The following is a 22,675-nucleotide window of genomic DNA, read 5'->3' as shown; positions in this document are numbered from 1 at the left end:
GATACTGAAATCCTTCTCCTCCACTCCGTAACCTCCCTTCGGGCTGGACAGGCACTTTATCTCATGCGGGCTGCTCCCTTGGAGCGGCACCGCTGCTCCCGAGGGAGCGCACCCCGTAGCCGGGTGCAGTGAGTGCCTTGGGGCTGGGTGGCCTGTCCTCTGGACGGGCTCAGCCCCGGCGACTCACTAGGGTGCCTGCCCAGACCAATGTCTCCCCCTATATCCTAGCATCCTCCCGGCTCTGAAATGGTCTCATTGGACCGAAAGGGCCTACCCCAACAAAACAAAAACAAAAACAAAATTCACCAGTCACTAAGCAGATCCGTTAAAAATCATCGGCTGACGGTTTGGGAGGCGGGCGGACTGTCCCGGGCAGTCTGCTCCCACCGGGACGGTCTCGCCTCTTCGAATGACTGTCGAACGTCGGTGTCCCACACACTCAAATGTCTACGCCCTATCCTAGTATCCCAAAGATTTGCAATAGTCACTTATGTATAAATGATAAGTATCGGCCTTATAAGGCCGAGAAAGCTTACTCCCGAGAAAACAAACAAACAAACAAGCAAACAAACACACAAAGTACCGCCCCGCCTCTGACCTTGTAAACAGTTTTTAGGTATCCATGATGATTTTGGCACCATTGCGTATGTCGTTTGATACCAAGAACGTCAGAAAACGTCAGATCACATATGGAAATACAATATCAACTTTTCCCCACATCCTTAGGTAGGTACCTAACCATTTTGACACAACATTTGGTAACTAATAAAACGACGGCGTAATGACGCCGCTGTTTGCCTCTTTGGGATGGACGTTTTGATGCAATCGTGATAATACCGCACGAACTTCGTAACGTCAAAACAACGCACCCCCTATCTATTCATTTGCGACTGAAGTTTCCGAAACTCGCAAGTTCAGACGGTCAAACAAAACTGCGTACATTTACGTTTACATAGATTCTATGGTGCTCATACAGCCCACCACCCGGTGACGCGGGTCGGCTGGGGTTTGACCTAACCGAGGTCACGGGAGCAGCGCCGCTAGCTGAGTAGCCGCCTGAGGCGCTGACACCCGCTCGACCGCGCCCGGCCGGCCCGGGTCGCCAGACCGTGGCCGCCAGTGTGTCTCGGCCGGTCGGCTGCGCGGTGTGGGGTCTGTGTGCTGTGCGGGGGTACGGACTGGGGGCTGCGGTACCCGGGTACCGATATGTCGCGGTACGGCCACCACCGGCGGGGCTGGGGAGGGGTACGGATTACCGGCTGTGGCAGCTGGTCCGGCGTGGGCAACTGGCAGAAGGCGGTCATCATCCTCTGCGGCCTGCTCTCCATGGTGAGAGGTGACGGGACGTTTTTGTGGCCGGAGGTTGGGTAAAAGAGGTACCGTCGCTTTTAGTTTCGCAGCGTGAATATTGCTTGTCGAACATCCCGGGCTGCCAACAAAACCATGCATTTATTATCGCTTTCTTCCGATCCCTACCTTGGCCCGGTTAGGCGTTCAATATTTACGGCTCGCAGGTGATCGGGGGTCTGCTGATGTTCTACGGCCTGAAGATGTGGTGGCAGTTCTCCAGTGACGCCTCGGAGGCCACTCAGTACCTGGTGCAGCGGCTGAACCGGGCCGAGACACAGCTGGATTTAGTCAGGTTAGTACGGTACTGGAACTGAACAGAACTGGACAATGCTGGAACTAAAGTAATAATAAAAAACGTTAGGGTGGCTCTAGTGGTAACTAAGTTCTCGTGCGACTTATCCTTGTTATCGTTGTCTAGCTGAACTGCTCGTCATTTCACCGAGCGTCGCGTATAAACGGTCGGTCATGCGGCACAACGTTTTAGCTATATTCAGTTCGTAGGGAATAACATTTAAATAATCCTGCGCTAGTTTTCTTGTAGTGGCTCAGATCATATGACTCACCACATTTTACCGTTCTCTCGTATACCTATCGTGTGTTTCAGCATTTCGAATTTTCTAATGTCCTTTTCTTCCTCTCGTATTGTTTGTTCCCATAATCTCGCATCGTGACTGTCCTTGTCGTTTTATAATCGCCTCAAAATATCGTCGTCTATCACGTCTTCTCGTATATCGTTAATTTCGTCCTTTCTTACATCGTTTGTCTCGTCTTCTCGTACATCGCTTATCGTGTCCTCTCGTAGGTATATCGTGTGTCTCTTCTTCCCATATATCACCTATCCCGTCTTCTCGTATACCGTCTATCCCTTCTCTCCGTATATCGCCTATCCCGTGTTCAGTCGTTACCGTAAATCCCGTCCTTTCTAATTTCTTACATCGATGATATCGTCTTAACGTATATCGTTTATCCCATCCTTTCGAATACATATCGTGTATCCCCTCCCATATCGTCTATCCCTTGTTCTATCCCATCTTCTCGTATATTGTCCATCTCGTCCTCTCGTATATTGTCCATCTCGTCCTCTCGTATATTGTCCATCTCGTCCTATCGTATATCATGTCAGTCTATCCTACACCGTCCTCTCGTATATAAAATCGGTCTATCCGGCCTTCCGTATATCGTCTATCCCGCGTCCTCTCTTATATCCCTATCCCGTCTTCTCGTATACATATCAGTAGGCGGAACTATGGTCATGAGTACCCAAATATAGGAACGTTCCCATTTTTGGGAACGGAGTTCCCAAATATGGGAACGGGCGTTCCCATTTATGAGAACGGAAGGCAATTTTTCGGCCGTTCTCCCACTAAAACTCAAAAGTGCATCACGTCTCAAAAAAGTGCACGCTGATTTAAGTATATACTAAATCTCCATAAAGTTATCTTTAATCTGACCGTGGAACAAGGAAATTGACCGTGGAATGATATTTTTAATGATTTTTTGAAAATGACAGAATGGTGGAAATATGGGTTATACGACATTTAACATGCAATTTTAAGGAAAATGAAGCATTTTTTAGTTTGAGGTAAAGTATAATAATTTTCGCGTGGTTATGAACTTTCATACTATCGACACCAGATGCTGACAAATGCAAGCGAAGACGCGGACGGTCCCGAGGTAATATTGTTGACTTTTGTGTCGGGGCGGACGACCGCGTGGAACGTGAGTGAATTTACCGAGCTACTGTTGTAAACTCAGTTTAAGCGGTTGAAAATTATCCAGCTGTATTTTATCATCCTGGAAAGACATATTTTATTTGGATGCTAGCTGTTTAGAGCTGTTTTATAAGGAGCGTCATGAGCGTGGTTTTTGTCTTCCGTGTTTCTAAGCGTGATCGTTTTGGGGGAATTTCTCTTATATAGCTCGCTCTGTGTGGCTTATTTATAATTTTTATGCTGATTTCGATAATTCCTCGTGCCCATCCTACCAGGCCTTTTGCCACTTACACTCATCAAGAAAGGAAAAAACTAGATTTTCATTGGGACTAGGTGTTTTGAGGGTGTGACATATTCAGCGTTCCCATTTTTGGATACTTCCTTGTACTCGTCAACTATCGGTGATAAACAGACAGGTGCCTGACATGTCTCCACCCTCAGCGCGGACGGTGGATATAGGTATGGAAGACCTTGTTGAACATCGCTGAGCGTTGTGAATTACGTAATCCTGCAGAGGGGGGCGTGCCCGCTGCGAGATCGACGGGAATAAAAGCGCAGAAGACCGGGCGAAACATGCGACGGTCTTGCCGGAAAGGTCATCTGATGATTGTTGCGTTAACAATAATTTGCGGCGTTGGACGTGATGCTTGTTAATGAAAAGAGCCCCTGAAAGGCGTCGGTGAAATCGTTCCCAATTTTGGGTACGCCGTTCCCATAATAAGGAACGCTTGCAGCGCCAGTGTACGAGAGCGTTCCCAAATTTGGGCTCGCGGCCCGGATGATGGACTGCTTTAGAAATAGGGGAATGATTTGAAACTACGATGGGCCTTACAATATCAAACTCTTTCCCAACAATATTGAGACAAATATCAGGCGGTTCACAATCGTTTTATATTTTTTGGACGTCATTTAACGGTTCTTTTTCTTGTTTTAAATAATGCCTACATGGCGTTCCCATATTTGGGTTTATCGTTCCCAAACATGGGAACGAAAATGCGTTCCCGAAAATGGGTACGCTTGACCATAGTTCCGCCTACTGATATGTGTCCCATCCTCTCGTATACCATTTATCACCAATCACCATCCTATCGATATCGCCTGTACCGTCCTCCCGTATATCGTCGATGGCGCCGCTCTTTAGTTCTACTCATACTAGTCCGTCTGTCTAGTTTATCCATCCGGGCCACTTCATCAAGTTGCACCGTCTCTCATGCCCCCTCCCCGCCGCCGCCGCTCTCAGGGTGAACTGGGAGCACGAGATCGTCAGCCAGGAGTGCAGCTCGGAACGCGAGCCGTGCGAGTGCCACCTGGTGACCAGCAGCCGGCGCGGCTACAGAGCCGTCATCGTGCTCTCCATCGTCATCGTCATCGCCGGCGTCATCGGCCTGTGCGGCAGCTGCTGCGAGAGCAGCACCTCGCTCTTCCTGGTGGGTCGCGTTCGGGTCCCTCACAGAGACCGGAAGCCACGGTGGTGCTGCCGCTAAACGTTCATCGGTTCTTTTTGGCTGAGAGTTATTTTTCCGTAAATCGATGTTTTAGGAGTTTTTTTTTGTCACTTTAGCCTAGTGTCACCAACGACCCGACGACCACTGTTCTACCCAAATGGACCTTTTGTGTAAATATACATTACTACTTTTAACCGGAACGGTACAAACGTTCGATCGAACATTGTTCGTGATAAAGAACAAATTGGTCCTTGTTTATTTGATGTTATGCACTAAATGCAGCTTCTGTAACAATTCCATAACATTTCTCTGTGCCCGTTTCGTCTGTTGTCTCTAAATTCTGCTGCTGGGCGGTGACCCGTGATCCGTGACCCGTGACCCGTGACCCGTGACCCGTGATCCGTGACCCGTGATCCGTGACCTGTGACCTGTGACCTGTGACCCGTGACCTGCGACCCGTGACCCGCGATCTGTATGTTGTGTCCAAGGGGTGTCCGTTATTGTTGTGTCCGTTGTCTGCAGTTTGTGCTGCTGGCCGGCGCCGCGGCCGTGGTCGAGTTCTGTATCTCGATGGTGTTGTTCAGCGCCCACCACCAGCTGGCCTCTGTGGGCGCCCACGTCTCGGAGGTGATGCGCCGGCCGCTGCCGCCCCTCTCCGACGTCTACAAGCTCGAGGTCAGCGAGTCGGAGCAGCGCGCCTTCCGCCGGGCAATGGGCTGGCTGGACGAGATGGGTAACCTGGACGAGCGGCGCATCCTGCCGCACTACTTCTCCTGGTCCGACTCCTGGCGGGAATGGTCCGACGAGATCCAGGGAAAGACGCTGCAGATCCTCATCAGGAACGAGTGGATCGCCAAGCCGAGACCCACAGAGTTCTGGGAAATGCACGATGAGGTCCGAGGCGGCGGTCGGAAAAAGGAAGACGGCGGCTTCGAGCCCCTGTGTGCCAGCGGCCGGTCGAGCCTGCGCCGGAGGGGGATAGTGGACGCTGCCACCTCGCTGGTGAAGGGGGTCAACACGCTCAGAGGGCAGCTTCACACGGTGACCGGTGAGATCACTGCCGACCTCAGCGCCGACGAGAACTGGCGCGCGCTGGCGAAAAAGTTCGATAAGGTCTGGAACCTGCAGAATATTTCGCTCGCCGAGAGGGCTTACGAGATCGGCGTCAACCAGCAGTGTCTCTACACAATAAAGATTCGCACCCTGCAGGAGCTCAAAGAGGTGAGGCGGATGAGCGGGAGGCATGGAACGCACCGCACCTGTAATTGGTGTGATTTTTGAAACTTTCTTTTCCGTTTTTCGTCAAAAAAGTAGAAACAGTCGTAAAATCAGTTGTACTTGTAAGTAAAACGTCGCGTTTTACAAATGTCATTGTTGCCTCATGATCTGGTTTTCTGCCGAGTGAACAATTGCGAGTACATTTCATTGATTCACGATGCGGATGCAACACGTACACACTTTTTCTCCACAATTCAGGTCCCGTTCCACACCGTTCAGCCAGCCCATGTAACTCGCCACCGCCGTCCGCCGTGAGCCGCAGGTGAAGGACCTGGTGCCCACCGTGCTGAGGAACGCCGTGCTCACGCTGGCCATGTGCGCGCTGCACGTGCTGGCGGCCGTGGCAGCCCACCTGCTGGTGCGCGCGCTGCGCCGCCACTTTGAGGAGCTGATGGAGATGCAGCGGGACGCCGCCGACACCGGGGTCACCGTGGTGACCAGCAACACGACCAGCACCACCAACAACCAGCAGAGCAGCAACCAGCAGCAGCAGCAGCAAATGATGATGATGCCCATGATGCAGCCTTGCTACCAGCAGCCCTACCAGCAACCATATCAGCAACCTTACCAACAACCGTATCAGCAGCCGTACCAACAACCTTACCAACAGCCGTGCCAACAGCCATACCAGCAACCGAACCCCCAATATCAGCAGCCGACTCAGCAGCCGGCTCAGCAGCTACCGAATCCGCAGCTTAGTCAGCAGCCCAGCCAGCCCCCTGGACAGCAGCCTGGCCAGGCTCTTGGACAGCAGCCAAACCAGCCACAGCAGCCAGGACCACAGGACCCGAGCCAAGGACCCAGCCAGCAGCCTCAGCCGGCGGCATACCAGCAGCCGAAGCAGCCAGAGAAACCCACGTACCAGCAGGCGTGCCAGCAGCCCTCTCTTGGTCCTACCCAGCAGCCAGCCCAGCAGGCAGCGGCGCCCCAGGCCGGTACCAGCTCGGGGCCTCTCTCGCTCGTCCCGCCGGGGCCCGACCTCGCCTCGGCTCCTCCGGAGTCCTCGGCTGCTGTTGGCCAGACGGTGGCCGAGAAACGTGACCTCAACCCGTTCAGAGAGCGCTCTCCGGCCGTGACGCCCGCCCCGCCGTCACCGCACACCCCAGGTACGGAACTGTAGGCAGGTGCTCAACCTTGCACAAAATCTACCGCTAAAGCTACACCATTTTCGATGCATTTTAAGACAAATGAAGTCCGATTTAAAACAGTTGATTTCTGAATTAAAACAATTGACAGGCGGGTTAAAACACGTGACATTCAGCTTAAAACAAATGACATGCTATTTAAAATAAATGACAAGCAAATTAATATAAATGACATACAATTTAATCATACAATTATAGTTACTTAACCCTCGCCCGCACATGGGGGGGGGGGGGCGGTTGCCACCCCCCCCCCCAGGTAGTCTTTCTGCTCTGCACTCAACATTTTTAGAGCTAGAAGGCTGATTTTTCGTATAGCTGCTCCTCTATCCTTTCTTGATGTCCACTGAAAATTTCAAGTTTCTGTGACCTTTGGTTTCGGAGATATGACCTTGTTTTTCAGGTCATGTCATGACCCAAATGGCCAATTCTCGACATCTTGCGTTGGCTATGGGCCTTGTGAGCTTTTGACACCTTGATTTCGGCCTTTTTTACCAGTCTTACCTCCCACCCATCATGGAACATGTTGTTCGACGATGTACAGATGTCAAGGTCAAGGTCAAGGTCAACCTAGGTCATCTAAGATAATTGCGTTTTAGGCAAGCGGAATTTACTTTTTGTGAAGTTTTTTGACTGCATTTTTTGGTAAAAGCTTCTCAGATCATGATTTCATGTAATATGGACTCATAAACAATCGGTGCACACATCAGTATACACACAGACACACACAGACATACAAACACATATAATTGACCTTGACCTAACTTGACCTGAAATGACCTCAGCAGCAAAAACCTGGTCGGGTAGTGTGAGAAAGAGGTTCTAGCTGGCTTGGCACCAGAAAACAGCATCGTTATCGGTATATGATAAGCAGCGCACTTGATATCCAACGGTGACCCAAAACAGCAACATTTTTTAGTTTGACCTGACCTGGAAGGTCAATGACTGACCTGAGAAGGTAAAACTGGGTATCATTGGATTCGTCTCTTCCCAAAGAATCTTTTTGGTCTTTACCGCTAAGCTCTATCTCCAACAGGAACGAAATGGCGCGGGGGGGTGGCAACCCCCCCCCCCCATGTGCGTTCTAGGATGGGAAAATGGCATGTGCGGGCGAAGCTATGTTGAATAATTACGTTTTAGTGCAAATAAAATAAACAATGTGTTCGACTACATATTTGCAATTGTGACAGTTCGTAGAACTTTAACATATGCTTCAATGGGTTAAAAATTCAAAATGACTGACTGGCGTTAGAGCTTCCATACGATGACATTGAATCCTACACTACACGGTCCTTCTCCGTCTTAACCCGCGTCCCGCTGGGGATCCTGGATTTCCACACCCTGCTGGGGAGGGGGGTGTTTGAACACCCTTCCCCTTCCAACTCGGCTCCTGGGCCACGTAGCGATACGCGGAAGGCAGTGTGCGAGAGAGCGACAAAACAAAATGACAGAACTACTTCAGTCACTTTTTTGCCCAAGTCAAAGGTCAGTCAGGTCACCAGAGGTCCTTGAAGGCCAAATGTTGCAGATTTTCAGGTCAAATGTCAACAATTTTTAGAAGCATAACTCGGGAACCAAGAGAGCTACAGCACCGAGGAAAAGCGCATTTGATAGCCCACTTAACGCTCTCTCTGAATATTTCTCCCACATTTGATCTAACGTCAACGTTCTAGGCTGCAGGTGGCAAAAACTGCCAAAATGGACGATTTTTGCGGAGTTTTTTTTGCACTTACTATTGACTCAAGTTTTGCACGAGCTAAACTTTTATACCTGCATCGTGTTCCTCTCGTCAAGACGCATCGAATGAACTATAATTTGACCTTGAAAGGTCAAATTGAAAAATTGACCTCAGGCCAAGGTCTTGACCTGACCGGAAAGGGTCATGTTGCGTATCAGCTGATTCGTATCGTGGAGCTTACAAATCTAAGGCGTTTTCATGACTCTAACATGCCTCTATCCGAAGTTATTTGCTAAAACCTGCTAGATACCCTTCGTGACCTGACATGACCTCATGGGCATAAACAGGGGTCACGGGTGCTATGTATTTTTATGTTCATTGGGTCAACTGTTAATGTTACCTGTACCTAATTCGGTGTTTGAAAGTGTTAAGAATGACTTTCGTCCAAAAGAGGCGTCTTTCAATTTTCTCCCTACAAATAATCATGTAGTCGAACACAACATTTGTTTTCATTTGCAGTAAAACATCATTATTCAGCATAGCTTTACGTACCTTTATTTGTATGATTAAATTGCATGTCATTTATATTAATTTGCTTTTCATTTATTTTAAATCGCGTGTCAGTTGTTTTAAGCTGAATGTCACGTGTTTTAACCCGCCTGTCAATTGTTTTAATTCAGAAATCAACTGTTTTAAATTGGACTTCATTTGTCTTAAAATGCATCGAAAATGGTGTAGAGATTTTTGACCCGTGGGTATTGGGTTGGTCTGTGTCGATTTGGTTGGCATCCATTTCGTTCTATTGCTTTTCGACGGCCAAGCATTTTGTAATAAAACAAAAAGGATACATCGCATCGAGGTGCCCGTGTCGTATTATCATGCGTTCTACTTAAGAATGATTCGGAAACTGGCGTGAAGTCTTTTGAGGACCATCGATGAATTTCGGTAAAAATGACTATGTAGTGGTTTGCAATATTTGCATTTTTTAGAATATTGTTGCTTGTCATGCAAAAATTTTGGGTGTATCTTGGACAAAATTTAATGCTCTTTCAAACAGTACCAGTTTCAATTGCGAAACATATCAGGTTATGCAGCAAAACCCGTGTAACTAAGAAAGCGGCACATCATCGACAAAAACCACCTTCTCCAGCGATTTATACCACCTTGTCGTCGATCAATTATCTATTCACAATTTTCCCATGAGAGGCCGTACATTTCTCTTGCCAACAGGCGTTGTTCCAACTCGCTCCGTTTAACGGTCACCTAAAAATAAAATTAATTCCAAAATCCCTCAAAAACCGCAATTTTTCAAATAAAAGTGCCCTCTCCGGTGCACGTGGCGCGTGCTATCCTCTGCATTGCACACCATTCAATAGCCCGTTCAATTCTGTACACGATGCTGTTTTCCCCGTGCCGGTCGGATCCCTGGTCACCAAGAAATTGCACGGGGACTGGACCCGTGTCGGCCAAAATTAGTCGTTTTTGCCCGATTTCGCACGCCGATTTATACATGTAAAGTCTATGACGCGAATTTGCACTTTTTGGGCAGGCGCCACGCGCTCACTAACGACCCGATCGAGCCCAGGCCCCTCAAAGGCACGTCGCGCATCCTTGATCTATAAGTTGTGCAAATTTCAGCGCGCTAGGTGCAATGGTCTGGCCTGTAGTCCACGCAAAGCACCACCAAGTCGGGACCTCGGTAACGGACAGACGCACCCTCCTCAAATAGTAATATAGATGTAATTCGGTCCATAAATGATTCGGACGGATATAAATTTTGTATGAGCGTGTCGGGTCGCGGCCGGCCGGCCGCGGACCATTTTCAGAAGTGGCGGGCAGACCGTGCGTCGAGTACTTGCTTTCTCGCGTGGCGGTACTGGAGTTCACTAGCATTGTTTAAAATATTTTCATTTGCCATGAACTTGAAATTATACACTGTAATTAACGATCATTTGTCAATTATTACAAGTTCTTCAAAGATCTTCTTTGAAAGCAAATGATTTCATTTCACTCAAGAATTGTCTTGTCCACCACTATAACCGCCACCCAGCCGCCCTCCATTGGAAGAGATAGGCTCTGCGGCACAAAGTGTCGTTTTAAACTGGACTGGGAACCAATGTGTGATGACATTTCGAGCTAAATTTATGCTCATTGTGTACCTAGAAGCATTGGAAACAACGCTCTGACTGTACATTTTTAGTTTTTTGCCTCTAAATGAAAATATTTACAATCAAGTACTTTGCAAGCGCAGTTTAGAAGGTCCCGTAATGCTAAAGTTCTATCTCCTACAAGTATGTAAATACTGCCCTAGGGAACCAACAGTTCGCATCGTACTGGCTTTAAATTATGTCCATATTGTTCCCAGTACTTTGCTGAACACTGTGGTGAGTGTACATTTTTCGTTTTTTGCTTTGCAAGCGTAAAATTCGTCTGGTTTTACACCGCTTCATTCGCCTCCATAGCCCGGTAACGGCGCCGCGCGGCCCGGCCGGCCAGCGCCCGCTGTAGTTCCAAACACTGCCCGATAGATGGCAGGCGCAGAAGTGATCCCAGCCGTCCCGGTACGGCCCTTGCCAGGGGCTGTGCGATTTTTGGTTGTTTGTAGAAATTGAAATTGTTTTGAGTGGCCAAGCAGTTTCCGTGACTGCACTACGTTGTTTTGTTTGACATCGCCCCTCGCCACCCCTCATGGTCGGCAGTGTACCGGGAGCCTCCTCCGCCGTACCAGCTGGTGGCGCCCTCTGTATCGGAACACCTGGTGGCGCCCTCTGTATCGGAACACCTGGTGGCGCCCTCTGTATCGGAGCTCCTGGTGGCGCCATCTGCGGCGGAGCAGGCCGGCGGCCGCTGGAGTCCGGTGTTCCTCACACCGGCGGCGGCAGGTGGCGGGACGAGGCCCACGGACGGGCACAGCAGGCCGAGCAGCCCCACTACCGACTTCTTCTGACGGAGGCAGGTGGCTGCCCTGAGCTGCATAAGAAATCAGCCATTAGCAATAGTCCCGCATGAAACGCGAATAGCTGTTCGGCATTGATTTGTGAATTTTATTGTGCATGTGGATGTTAACTTTTATTTATAACTCGTTGTCAGGTGTATTGTTATTGTTGATTTTTTTGTAGCAGTAATTTATAAATATACGTTGAACAAGAGCAGAATCGTTTACCTAAACTGGCGTTTGGTAGGGGGGGGGGGCGACAATGTCCCTCGATAGATTGCCATTAAAGTTGCAGTGTCCCGATAAGCTTTTAGCGTGCCTGTCATATGCGTAGTGCGTTTCCATGAAGTCATGGCTGAGATATTCGCATACTTCAAACTTCTGAAATCACCATCCAGCGATAGGTATGCTCAGCGAAAATCGATAAAGCAAGCCAGCTGTCTAGCTCTATCATAAAAACTAACGATGCCAGTTCCTTTGAGGCAGTAGGATCGGTAGTCTGACGTCAGGTCTTCCGATTCACTCTGGAAGATTGAGATCAGGTCCTGACTGCTGATAGCCTGTCCACAATATTGGACATGCGGCCTGAGTGGCAGCATTTATAAGAGATGACTTTCGGGGAAACCGTTCATTTGTCACCCCGAATGGTCCATAGGATATGACGCAGAAAACAGAACAGCTCTGAGAATGTAGGTACGGCGATGTGGCTCGATTGATTTATGTTCGGTTACCATAAAGGCAATCGCAGCCTGTTCCACGATAGTGCCTTGCTTTCTTGAAAATATGCATGGCTATATATTGCGGAAAAAATATATCATTGACGTACCTATATGAAAGCCGGCAGTTTTTTATACCTATATTTCTGCGATAACCGTTATAACTGGCGCATTCTAAGCCAAAGCCTCGACGCGTTTAGTGTTGACCATTATGTTCGTGGACCAGGCATATGTCCTTGCCTGTGTGCAGTCAAATCCGTTCGTAATCGGTAAATCCGTCGCTTCCATGACAATCACACATAGGTAAATCTTGGCTAAATCCACTTCAAATAGGACGCAAATACATAATGCCTAAACTAAAACAGCTACTGATCGTGTCCGCGGCGCCGGGCCACCGTTTGACATCACGTGCAACTGTTGGTTTCCACCACCCCTCGCCGGATAACGGCGCTAATCCGCGGCTCCTTCGAGCACCTGCCGCTCCGATAGCGGCCACTGGCGTGTCGGGGTGCCGCGCACGCACATCAGCCGCGCGCGTGCCGACTGAGCCGCAAACCGCCCGGGCGTGCTGAGCCGCAAAACGCCCGCGCGTGCTCGCCAACACCACCGACCGGAGCTCCGGACCGCAGCCCGGCAGCCGGGAGGGTGGTCAGATTCCCGCTATGGGTCGGGATCTGCGGTGACCGGGCCGTATCTGCTGTGAACTTCCTGCATCTGTGGTAACCGCTAACCTCTCATCCCAAATGATCAGAGCCGTACAATGAACGGGGCACAGCATCCGTTCTGAGCCTCTTTCGTGTTTCGTTCTTCCGTGTTCGTCGGTGGGTCCGAGATGTATGGCGCCGTATATCAAATGCACTGTCATGTTAGAAAAGTACACACACACAAAAATATTCTACAATTTTCATGATTTTGCCAGAGTCCAAGACAGCATTTGATGATTTTGCAAAACACTGGCGTGAGCCATCGGAATGTTTACTCCCGTCAGTGGCCAGTACGATTCCACGCCGTGCGGCTGGCCCGTTGGTTGCTGAGCTCTGATTGGTCGTCGGGGTCACGTGACACTGTGACCTGGGGGCGCGGCCGGCCGGCGGCCGGTCGGCCGGGTCGCCCAGTCCGGTGCGCGAGCTGGAGGAACGGGGTGGCGGCGGACGCAGAGGCATGGCCACCACGCGCAGAGAGGAGTCTGAGCGCCTGCTGGGGCCGGGCGGGTCGCCGGTCAGTGACTATGGATCGTGTGACGACACGGTCGGCTCAGAGTGTCCTGCCGACTCCGAGTCAGCCAACTCCAGCGAGGACCTCTCGCACAAACCGGAGAGCGACCAGGGCCTGGCCGCTCACAAGAAGCGCTCCAAGTTCAACTGCCGCCAACTGATGTTTCTGGGAACGCTGGCCTCCATTACGATGACGTCATCTCTGTCGCTGTGCATCTTTCCACCGTTCTTCCCGAAGGTGGCCGAGAGCAAGGGCTTCAGCGCGTCTGTGTACGGCGCCATCATCGGCACCAACTGCCTGGTCTCGTTCGTCGTCACCCCGTTCCTCGGCCGCCACATCGAGACGATCGGCGTCGGCTTCAGCCTGGTGAGCGGCGTCTGCGCCAGCGGCGTGTCCTGCATACTCTGCGGCATGCTCGAGATGTTCCCGGCCAGCATGTCCTTCGTGTACGCGGCGGTGGCGATCCGCACCGTGCAGTCGATCGGCAACGCCGGCATCATCATCACGACCTTCACCTACACGAACCTGCAGTTCCCGCGCAGCACCGGCATCATATTCGCCATGAACCGGACCGTGATGAGCGTGGCGCAGATGTTCGGGCCGGGCCTCGGCGGCATCTTCTACGAGCTGGGCGGCTTCTACATGCCGTTCGTCGTGTTCGGTGTGCTGCACCTGGTGACACTGATGCCGCTGGTCTGTGTGCTGCCCGACAGGCCGGAAGCGGTCACTCCGAAGAAGGGGAGCCCCGAGACGCCGGTCAGACGGCGGCTGTCTCCGGAGACGGAGCGCGGTCAGGACCCGCAGCCGCTGCGGCAGATGCTGCGCATCCCCGGCATCTGGGTGGCGTTCGTTTCGTTCCTGGTCTCCACACTCAGCACCGGCTTCCTGTCCATCACTCTGGAGGCCCAGATCCTGCGCAAATACGAGCTCTCGCACATCTCGCTGGGGATGATGTTCGGCCTGAAGGACGGCGCGAGCAGCATCACCTCGCCGATCTGGGGCCTGCTGTGCGACAAGTTCCGCTGCGTCAAGGCCTACGTGGTGGTGACCTCTCTGACGGCGGCCGTGTGTTTCGCCGTGTTCGGCCCGCTGCCGGGCGTGCCGATCCACCAGACGCTCGGACTGCTCATCACGGCTCTCTCCCTGTACGGCGTGGCCATCGGCGGCATGCAGGTGTCCGGCATGGTGGACGCCCTGCGGGAGGCCACCGGCAACGGCATGGCCGACGACCCGACCACGCACGGCGTGGTCGCCGGCATGTGGAGCTCCCTGAGCGGCGCCGGACGCTTCATCTCGCGCTGCGGCGCCGGCATCCTGGTGGACACGATCGGCTTCCCGCGCGCCTCCTGCGTGGTGGTGACGCTGCACGCGCTCATGGCTGGCCTCGCCTCCGGCTACATCTGCCTGTTTGGCGAGAACCAGCGGCGCGGGCGCAGCGAGAAGCCGCGCCGGCGGCGGCCGGCGGGCGCGCGCCGCCGCTCCCCGGCCAGTTCGGATGACACGCCGCCGCCGCACCCCAGTGGCGCGCTGCAGGTGCCACTGGTCACCCCGCGCGCCCGCTACACCAGCGAGGGCCGCATCACCTACCTGACCCACTCGCTGCCGGACGTCGGCGGCGCCAGCAGCTACAACGCCCTGATGGCCGAGTAGTGACTTGCCGAGCTGTGCGTCAACAGCTGACCGCCACCAGGGCGCTGCTGTGGGGAGCGGAGCGGTCCGTGTCTCGCCGTGATGTGGCGTGCCAGCTGCTGGAGCCGGTGCGGTGGCGAGCAGCCGCGGAGACCACCCACCCAGTGCTGTGTAAAGTGAGGCAGTGCGAGACGGGCGCGCGGAAGCTGGCGACTCCGTGAGACACCATCCCGAGCGCTGAAGGAGATTGCCGTCGGTTCGCCGCGCCGCTCTGCCGATACCGGAGTGCGGGTACGCGCGCCGCAGGCTATACCCCCACGAAGCAGCGCCGCTGTCCAAACGTCTCGTGACCAGCGTGTGAGGTGAATGATAGAAGACAGCCGTCTGTTGTAACCGGCGCCGGTCAACCGAACTCAGGATAAGGATGCTGACGATACGCACGCATAAAGCGAGACGTCTAGTCTGTGCTTTATATGACCTCGACTATGGATGTTGTGGAGTGCCAGTTGATTGCACATATATTATTTATTTATCAATTGTATTTATATTGAATCCATTTGATCGATTGGTACGTAATGTATTTCAGACAACTGTTCACGATCCCCTATGTACAGGATGCAAGTGTCTTATTGCAGTTGTGTGCATCATGCGTGCTGGTAACGCATTATGTTCCATTGCAGTTGGAGTAAGATGTGGTTCTTTTGTATCTAATTTGAACTTTTTCTGGTGTGGTTCATTTAGTACACTACATGCAAATAAGACACAAATAGAAACTGGCCAACTAAGAATGTTGTTTTGAGATCAGTTTTGAAAAACAGATGAGACAGAGAAATAGATACAAAGATTAGATCTCAATCTAATAAAACTAAAACGGTGCCGAAACAGAAACGTTGATGAAAAAAACGTAAAACGTGTGAAAGAGCGGACAGCGTCTCGCTATATGTCAGCATTGACGTCTTTGCCAAAACCGACACATGCCGTCAATAGATGTTTATCAGCATTTCCTATTACGCAGCGATTTTACCTCCAAATGCTAGCACCTGCATTCTGCGGATGCAATCCTGCCTGAGTGAATCTAATATGCACACACCGGCGCTTCTGGCCCGTGACCCGATATCCCGGCCGCCCGCGAGAGCTGATGTCACCGCAGTGTCAACGTACGAACAGATAACAAGGAAGACATTGCACCACATTATGCACTAGCAGGAGTGACATCACTAGTGCACAGGTGTTCTGAAATCACTGACTGTAGTGGCCAGCGTGTCACGTGGTCTTTCTGACGACGCCGGACACAGTGGCGCATATACTTCCGTTCCAGTTCTCTGCCGCAATGCCACGTCTCATTAGTAAGCCATCGTCAAGGGAGGTCACTTCACAACGACACGGGAATCGGGGATATTCCCGAACGGTGACGTCATGCACGGATGATGTTACGTCATTGTGTTACGTCACTAGTCCACCGTCATCTCCGAGCGACTGCCGTTATAGAGACACGTCATCATAGCTGACGAGGAGGGACGGGACGGGGAGGGCGGAGGACGGGCATCAACAATGGCGAAGGAGGGAGCGATAAGCGTGACATGTGCGGAAGGGGCGGGAGCGGAACACATGACGATTTTATACCATATATCTGTTAGGGATATCAGACAGGAAATATTTAAAACGGAGATGGCGTGAAACTTATATTATGGGCCGCAAGACACGTCATGTTTTATCAGGTCGTTTTCTGCCAAATCAGCGTTTACACGAGTATTTTATGTTCAGACGCATAACAAAATAGTTTTAGTGCCCAGCATAAATCCAGTAAATTCAAGGACGGTCAAAGTTCAACCATTCTGTCATCGTTAACCTCTTTCAGCAACGCTTTCCGAACGAAAAGGATCCGGTCTCCCTGTATTGGACGGGCTCCCCAGCGGCGGCTGTTCTCAGGCGCGATCCCACTACTGCCCGACACGGGTACTTTTGGCTGCTCGGTCACCCGCCTGGCCCGGTACGCACCTCCTTAGTCAACCTGGCGACCCCGGACTCCTCCGGGGGCCCCATATTGATGCCGGGCTTAGTGCGGACACCCGATCGACACAGACCGCCGCTGGAGAGGACTCCCGCCCTCAAGAGATCCACGGAACCACGCCTCCGAGTAGCCGGATTACAGGAGCGCGCCACCGCTCCCAGCGACGGAATGGGTGTCTGTTATCGATCGGCCCGAGCAATGTTTAGACAGTGGTATGTCAACAGTCCATGGCATTCAGCCGAGCATGCCGTTTTGAATGTCATGAACGAATTCTCCCGGAGTAAGATTACCTCAATATATCTAATCATTTGCATAGATAGCGCTCATTTGCTTGTGTCAAGAATGTGATACTTCATGTGGAAGCGCATCATTTGGACACGAGCGACTGGGTTTTGACCGTAATCCGCTCTTCGACTGTCATTACGAGCCAGTCGTGTAGATTGTCAGTAGTCGCGGCTCATTACAGAAACAATCGTCATTAGCGACCGATCCGGTGTGTGTTCCCACGGTTCTGGGAGCGCGCCGGTCACTGGCTGGGGGGGGGGGGGAGCGCTGACCGGGGTCGACAGCTCCGGACCGTTATAGGCAGATCTGAGACGCAGGGATCGGTCACTAGCGTCTATACCTATAAATAGTTGAACGGTGCGGTGTATTTGGCTAGAGAGTTCCTGATTCATGTGTTTGAATGTCACTGTGCTCAACTTTGACTGTCACTGCCTCAAATGCTTTGGCGCCCGTCCAGATTCACATTGCCCTCCCGTAGTTCCGGTTCAGTTCTGCGTCGGTGCAGCTCTCTCGGGCCTCGATCGACACACGCCCGATCGGCTGGGCGGAGCCGCCACACCGCAGTTTGTCGGCGGCGGCCGTTTGAAAGCTGAATGGAGCTGCGGCCGGCGGGCAGCGCGCCGGTCCCAGCCGAGGCCGGCCGGTGACGGTTACAGACTCACCTCGCGGCGGCACGCGCCAGGTGCGGCACTATCGCACCCGGCGCGCCGCGTTTGTGTCCGCCGCGCGCTCAGGAATGCGGCGCCGCCAGCTGCTGCGGCGCAGAGGTTTAAATCGGCGCAGGCCGGGCGTAAGCGGCGCGCGCCGCAGATGGTACCGGGGTGCCTGTGATTGGCAGAGTCAGCGTCTCAGAGGGGAGGGGGGCTATCGCCCGCTGGGAAGTGGCCTGTGGGGGAGGGGAGGGGCGGCGTGGTCAGGGGTCGAAAATTGAGGAGGGTGCAGGGTGTTTGTTCAGCTGCTGGCTTCAGTGACCACTGACCGTTGTGAGATACTTTGGAAACATATCGGACTGGCAGTGGGCGTAGAAGCGTCAATAAAACGAGGCTGCAATTTTAGAGCAGAAATGATGTGAGCTTAGGCACAATTAGGTGCCTACAGTTATAAAAAAAAAATCTAAACAAAATACAAATATAAACAGAGCAAGAGGCAGTGAGTTGTTCATCAAGAGAATGCACGACCTCGACTCGAGGTGAGACCTCGAGGCTATGAAACGAAAAGGCAATTATCTCACACTTAGCTAACTTATTGTCTGGGGAGTGAAAATGCCATAGCAACGCAATTTCCTTGCAGTCACAGGCCTGATAGTTGTCACAGGCCTGATAGTTGACACTACAGACTCGTTTCAATATTTTGGCCGGTTGTTTTTCTTAGGGCGTTTCTCCCGTCAGCCATCCCTAGAATACTGACAGTTTTCAGGTTTTTGCCTTCTGGTCTCGTCTGTAACTATCGCCGTGTCGAGTTTCGTCCTCTAATGCCGCCGTTAGCGTTCCCTCTCCATTAGCCGGGCTCGGTCACACGCTGTGGAACTAACCGCGCCCGCTCACAGCAATCAGTGTCGCCACGAACCGGCGCTGATCCGTCACTGAGCCCCTTCATCTCCGACTCATCCACGCGGGCGGCCACACCGTCTCCATGACAACGGCCAGCTGCTCATTTCGAGCCGGACCAGCTGCGCCAACCGTCCGGACGCACCGCCGCGCCGCGCGCGCGATCGGGCCCGAAATCACGTCAGTTTTACAACCGCGAGCCAACGGCCGCCGGTATACAGCCGTCTCACGGTTGAGGGATCGGGAGCACATCTCTGGACGAGGCTGTTCTCCGGAGCGGCGGCCCTGATTAGCGTCTGGGAGAGTCGCCGCGCCGGCTCCCAGGCGCGAGCGCCATCCGTCAGCGAATGGGCGGCGGCCGACGACACGCGTCCCCCTCTGCGCCGCCAGCTGCGCGGAGAGGAGAGGGACAAAGCGGCCGAGAGGCGCCGGCGAGCGTGTTGGCTCTCTTCATTGGGGGAGATGAATGCGCCCTGGGAAGCCATACGCCACCGGTTTGGCCGTCAGTTGGACGGGCGACACGTGCCGGAGCAGAGGTCTCCAGTCCTCAGACACCTCCGACCCGCCGGCGCCGCTCGGCAAACCTGCAACGGCCGTTGGCAAACAGTCACTCCCCGCCCGGTGTGGACATTACGCTGTAACGGGCCCTATCGGCACCGCGCGGGGGACAGGGAGCATCGATCGACCAGTGGCCTAACGACCGCCACTTCCGGCGCTATCCCGGGGGCGGCGCGACGGACCGACGCCGCACCTATCGACGCACGTGCAGGAGAGGAGCACAAACCGCGAGCGGGGCGGACGGACTGACCGGCAGTGGTGGTGTGGTGGCTCCGTGGAGTGTTCATCTGTGACGGAGAGGAGATTGACGGCTTCTGGTGACTTTCGGTGAGCCTGGCGAGTGGTGGCTGCCGTGTCCCCTCGGGCGAGGACGTTGTCCGTTGTAAATACCGCGGATGGAGTGACCTTGTTACAAGGCCGTAAAGTGTTCCAGTGCAGATAGCTGTGAGAACTGGCTGTGAGGACTAACTGAGGACTGAGGAAGACAAGGGCGTCACGATGCGGTTTAACCGTGCCGAGGTGACCCGGCGGCCGGTGCGAGGTCGCGGCCTGGCCCGCCGCAGTGCCGCTGACCTGAAGCCTGTCCTGTCCCCTGCCAAACGGGCGCTGACCTACCAGCGGCGCAGCGCGCGGCTGCTGCTCTGGAGCGGCGTGCTGAGCCGCTCTCAGCTGCGTGACCTCGGCTCCAGCCCCGGGCTGGCCGCAGTGCCGCTGTCGAGGTCACGGCTCGGCGTGACCTCGCCCCAGGGTGGGTCAGAGGCTGACCTGACAGAGCAGCGGGTCACGGACAGAACGGCGGAGGACGGCGGCAGAGTAGAGAGTGGTGGTCGGCCAGAGGTGAACGGAGTGGAATACGGCGCTGGTGGTGGTGTGAGCAAGGGACACGAGACGACGGACAACTCAGAACAGGAAGTCCGACTTCCGGAAGCTGACCGGAAGCATGGTGAGAATGTTCAGTCTATGTCCAAATCAAAGACGTCAAACGTAGAAGCTACTCAAAAGGCCCCGGAATCCAGCGAAATATTGAAGCCAGCCGACACCGGAGCGCCACCAAGTCGCCGGGTTGCACCACCCAAACCTCCGCGGCCGAGCAAATCGGCCACCAACCTGCTGGCGTCGGCCACCAGCGGCCGGCGTCCGGGGCCCAGCACCAGGTCAGCTCCCAGTCTGCTGAGCGCCGCGGTCACCCAGCAGCCAGCAGTCAGCTCAGCATCGGCAGTGAGGCAAACGGCTGAGAGGCAGCAGCACGAGCAAAAACAGTCGCGGGAGCAGCAGCAGCAGCAGCAGACGGACAGCAGCCCCACCGAGCTCACCTCCTCAGGTGGCCGCTCGGCAGTCGACCTCCCCCGGACCAGCGCCAAGGTAAGCTCCCCCTCCCCTGCCGCCCCCTCCCCACCCCTTCCCGTCGGTTCCGACTCTGCTTCCGGTTCCCACTGGAGCGTCCGTCGGCCCCGCGTGTAGTCACCCCCCTCCCCCCCCTCGGCCGGCCGCGCTGAAGGGTGGGGGTGGCTGCCCGGCTCATGTTGCTGCTAAGCCGGCGGGTCCGGTGTCGGTAACTGTCTCAGGCTCGGCCGAGAGGTTCCGGTCGGAGAGGGAGAGTAACCCATGTAAAGACATCGATTATCGCTTCGGAAAACGGGACGGTACTGGTCGCCGGTGATAGCTTGATGGGTCATTGGTCACGGTGTGAATTACGGTACTTTCACGGCCATGCCGATGATTATGTTCCGGTCTCGGTCATGACGATGGTCAAAACTATCTGTAAGAATCTTGGCCAAAACACAACTAACGGTGTTTGATAGAGCCATTCTAAAGGTGCACTACGTCAGATAGTACGATACTGGACACGAATCAGCCAGCTGCAGGAGTGAGCCTTATCAGCGTGCAGTCGGCATTACAGCGCTAGTGACAATCATGGTACCTTACTTACCTATCGGGGTGAGATGATGCATTCGACAGTGTTCTCTCTTGCAGTTTGTCGTCCTTTGAATTTTGATTGAGGCCATCCGAACACTTACATACCGACATGTGTCGAGGAAGAGGGAGCGGCAAGCCCGGATTCGAGTCATGGTAATTGGATACCTACTGATGCCGACATGAGGTGCATTCATCCGAACGGCGCTCATTAGGAGTTAAACCAGAAAGTGAATGAAGCGGGGGTGGTTCTGCCGGGCAGCTGTGTCTAGTGACTCAAGGAGCGTCTATAACACACCTATAACCAAAGTGGAAGCTATTGGAATCGGTGGTTCCTCACTCGCCAGTCTACCTTCTATTCATGACGAGACGGTGACCCCGAAGTGTATGATTCGATGCCGTTCCATTCCGAGTGAAGGAATCTGTTCACACAAGCATCGCCTTCTGTTATTATCAGCCACAAGCCACACAACACAAGCCATATTTACGGTTCCAACTCCAGCTCTTTTTATGGCGAATCGTTTGAACAATAGCATTCCTCTTTGAATACGGCCATCTTTTCATCGCTCTCCTCATCTAATCAATTCAAATCATGGCCGCGTCTAAATCGCAAGGCTTACAAGCACGCTCCTATTTCGGAAGTTGGGCGCAATCGACCTCCCATCAGCATGTAATTTGAGCAGATCAGACGGCCGTGCGTCCGAGCCCTCTCCCTTCACCTCTCCAGCTTCTCCCCTCCGCCGGCGGCCTCACTAGGCCGGGGATCGCTTAGAAGAGCGGGGCGGGGCGCATGGGTCGACCCCTCCCCTCTCCGACGACTGGAGCTGACAGTCCCGGCAGCGCGGCGCCGGCCTGTGTTCCTTCGGGCGTCGGTGGGGCGCCGGGGTGCCGTGCGCTCTCTCGGGCGACAGTTGGGCGTTATGAGTCCCTCAGGCGTCTGTTGGGTGCCTGGGCGCCGGGGCTCGACCTCAGCTGATTGTCTGTCCGGTCGAGGTCAGGGCGTCCTCCCATGGCGCTGCGGCTGACCTCGCCGACCGCGCTGACTCGCTGATCCATCACCCCCGGACCAAAATCGACCGCGGCAGCCGGGATGGACTCCCAGCTCCATCACCACAATCACAGTGATCAGACTCGGCCCGGCCCGGGCGCGGCTTTTGGCGCTGCCGAAAAAAAAAAACGTCAATATTTACATATCGGTTATTTACTACCTGTTAAACTCACCTGTTAGGTTTCCACAACCTCGGCTCGTAAAGGAAGGAG

At 53.5% G+C, this 22,675-nt stretch overlaps 2 protein-coding genes across 2 annotated transcripts; both read left to right on the top strand.

Moving 5' to 3' along the window:
• The first annotated feature begins 1,072 nt into the window (after positions 1-1,072).
• Positions 1,073-11,754, top strand: LOC122383364. Its single transcript, XM_043369676.1, has 6 exons — positions 1,073-1,329; positions 1,515-1,642; positions 4,303-4,489; positions 5,030-5,728; positions 6,048-6,891; positions 11,305-11,754. Exons 1-6 carry the CDS (start codon positions 1,207-1,209, stop codon positions 11,550-11,552), a joined length of 2,229 nt encoding a protein of 742 aa, XP_043225611.1. The 5' UTR covers positions 1,073-1,206; the 3' UTR covers positions 11,553-11,754.
• Positions 11,755-13,417: 1,663 nt separating this feature from the next.
• LOC122383391 (MFS-type transporter SLC18B1-like) lies at positions 13,418-15,121 on the top strand. Its single transcript, XM_043369742.1, has one exon. It carries the CDS (start codon positions 13,418-13,420, stop codon positions 15,119-15,121), a length of 1,704 nt encoding a protein of 567 aa, XP_043225677.1.
• Positions 15,122-22,675: the final 7,554 nt, after the last annotated feature.

This window comes from Amphibalanus amphitrite, unplaced genomic scaffold, assembly GCF_019059575.1.
Source record: "Amphibalanus amphitrite isolate SeventyFive unplaced genomic scaffold, NRLGWU_Aamphi_draft 000162F_arrow, whole genome shotgun sequence".
Taxonomy (NCBI): domain Eukaryota; kingdom Metazoa; phylum Arthropoda; class Thecostraca; order Balanomorpha; family Balanidae; genus Amphibalanus; species Amphibalanus amphitrite.
This window is presented reverse-complemented; position numbering and strand designations above follow the sequence as displayed.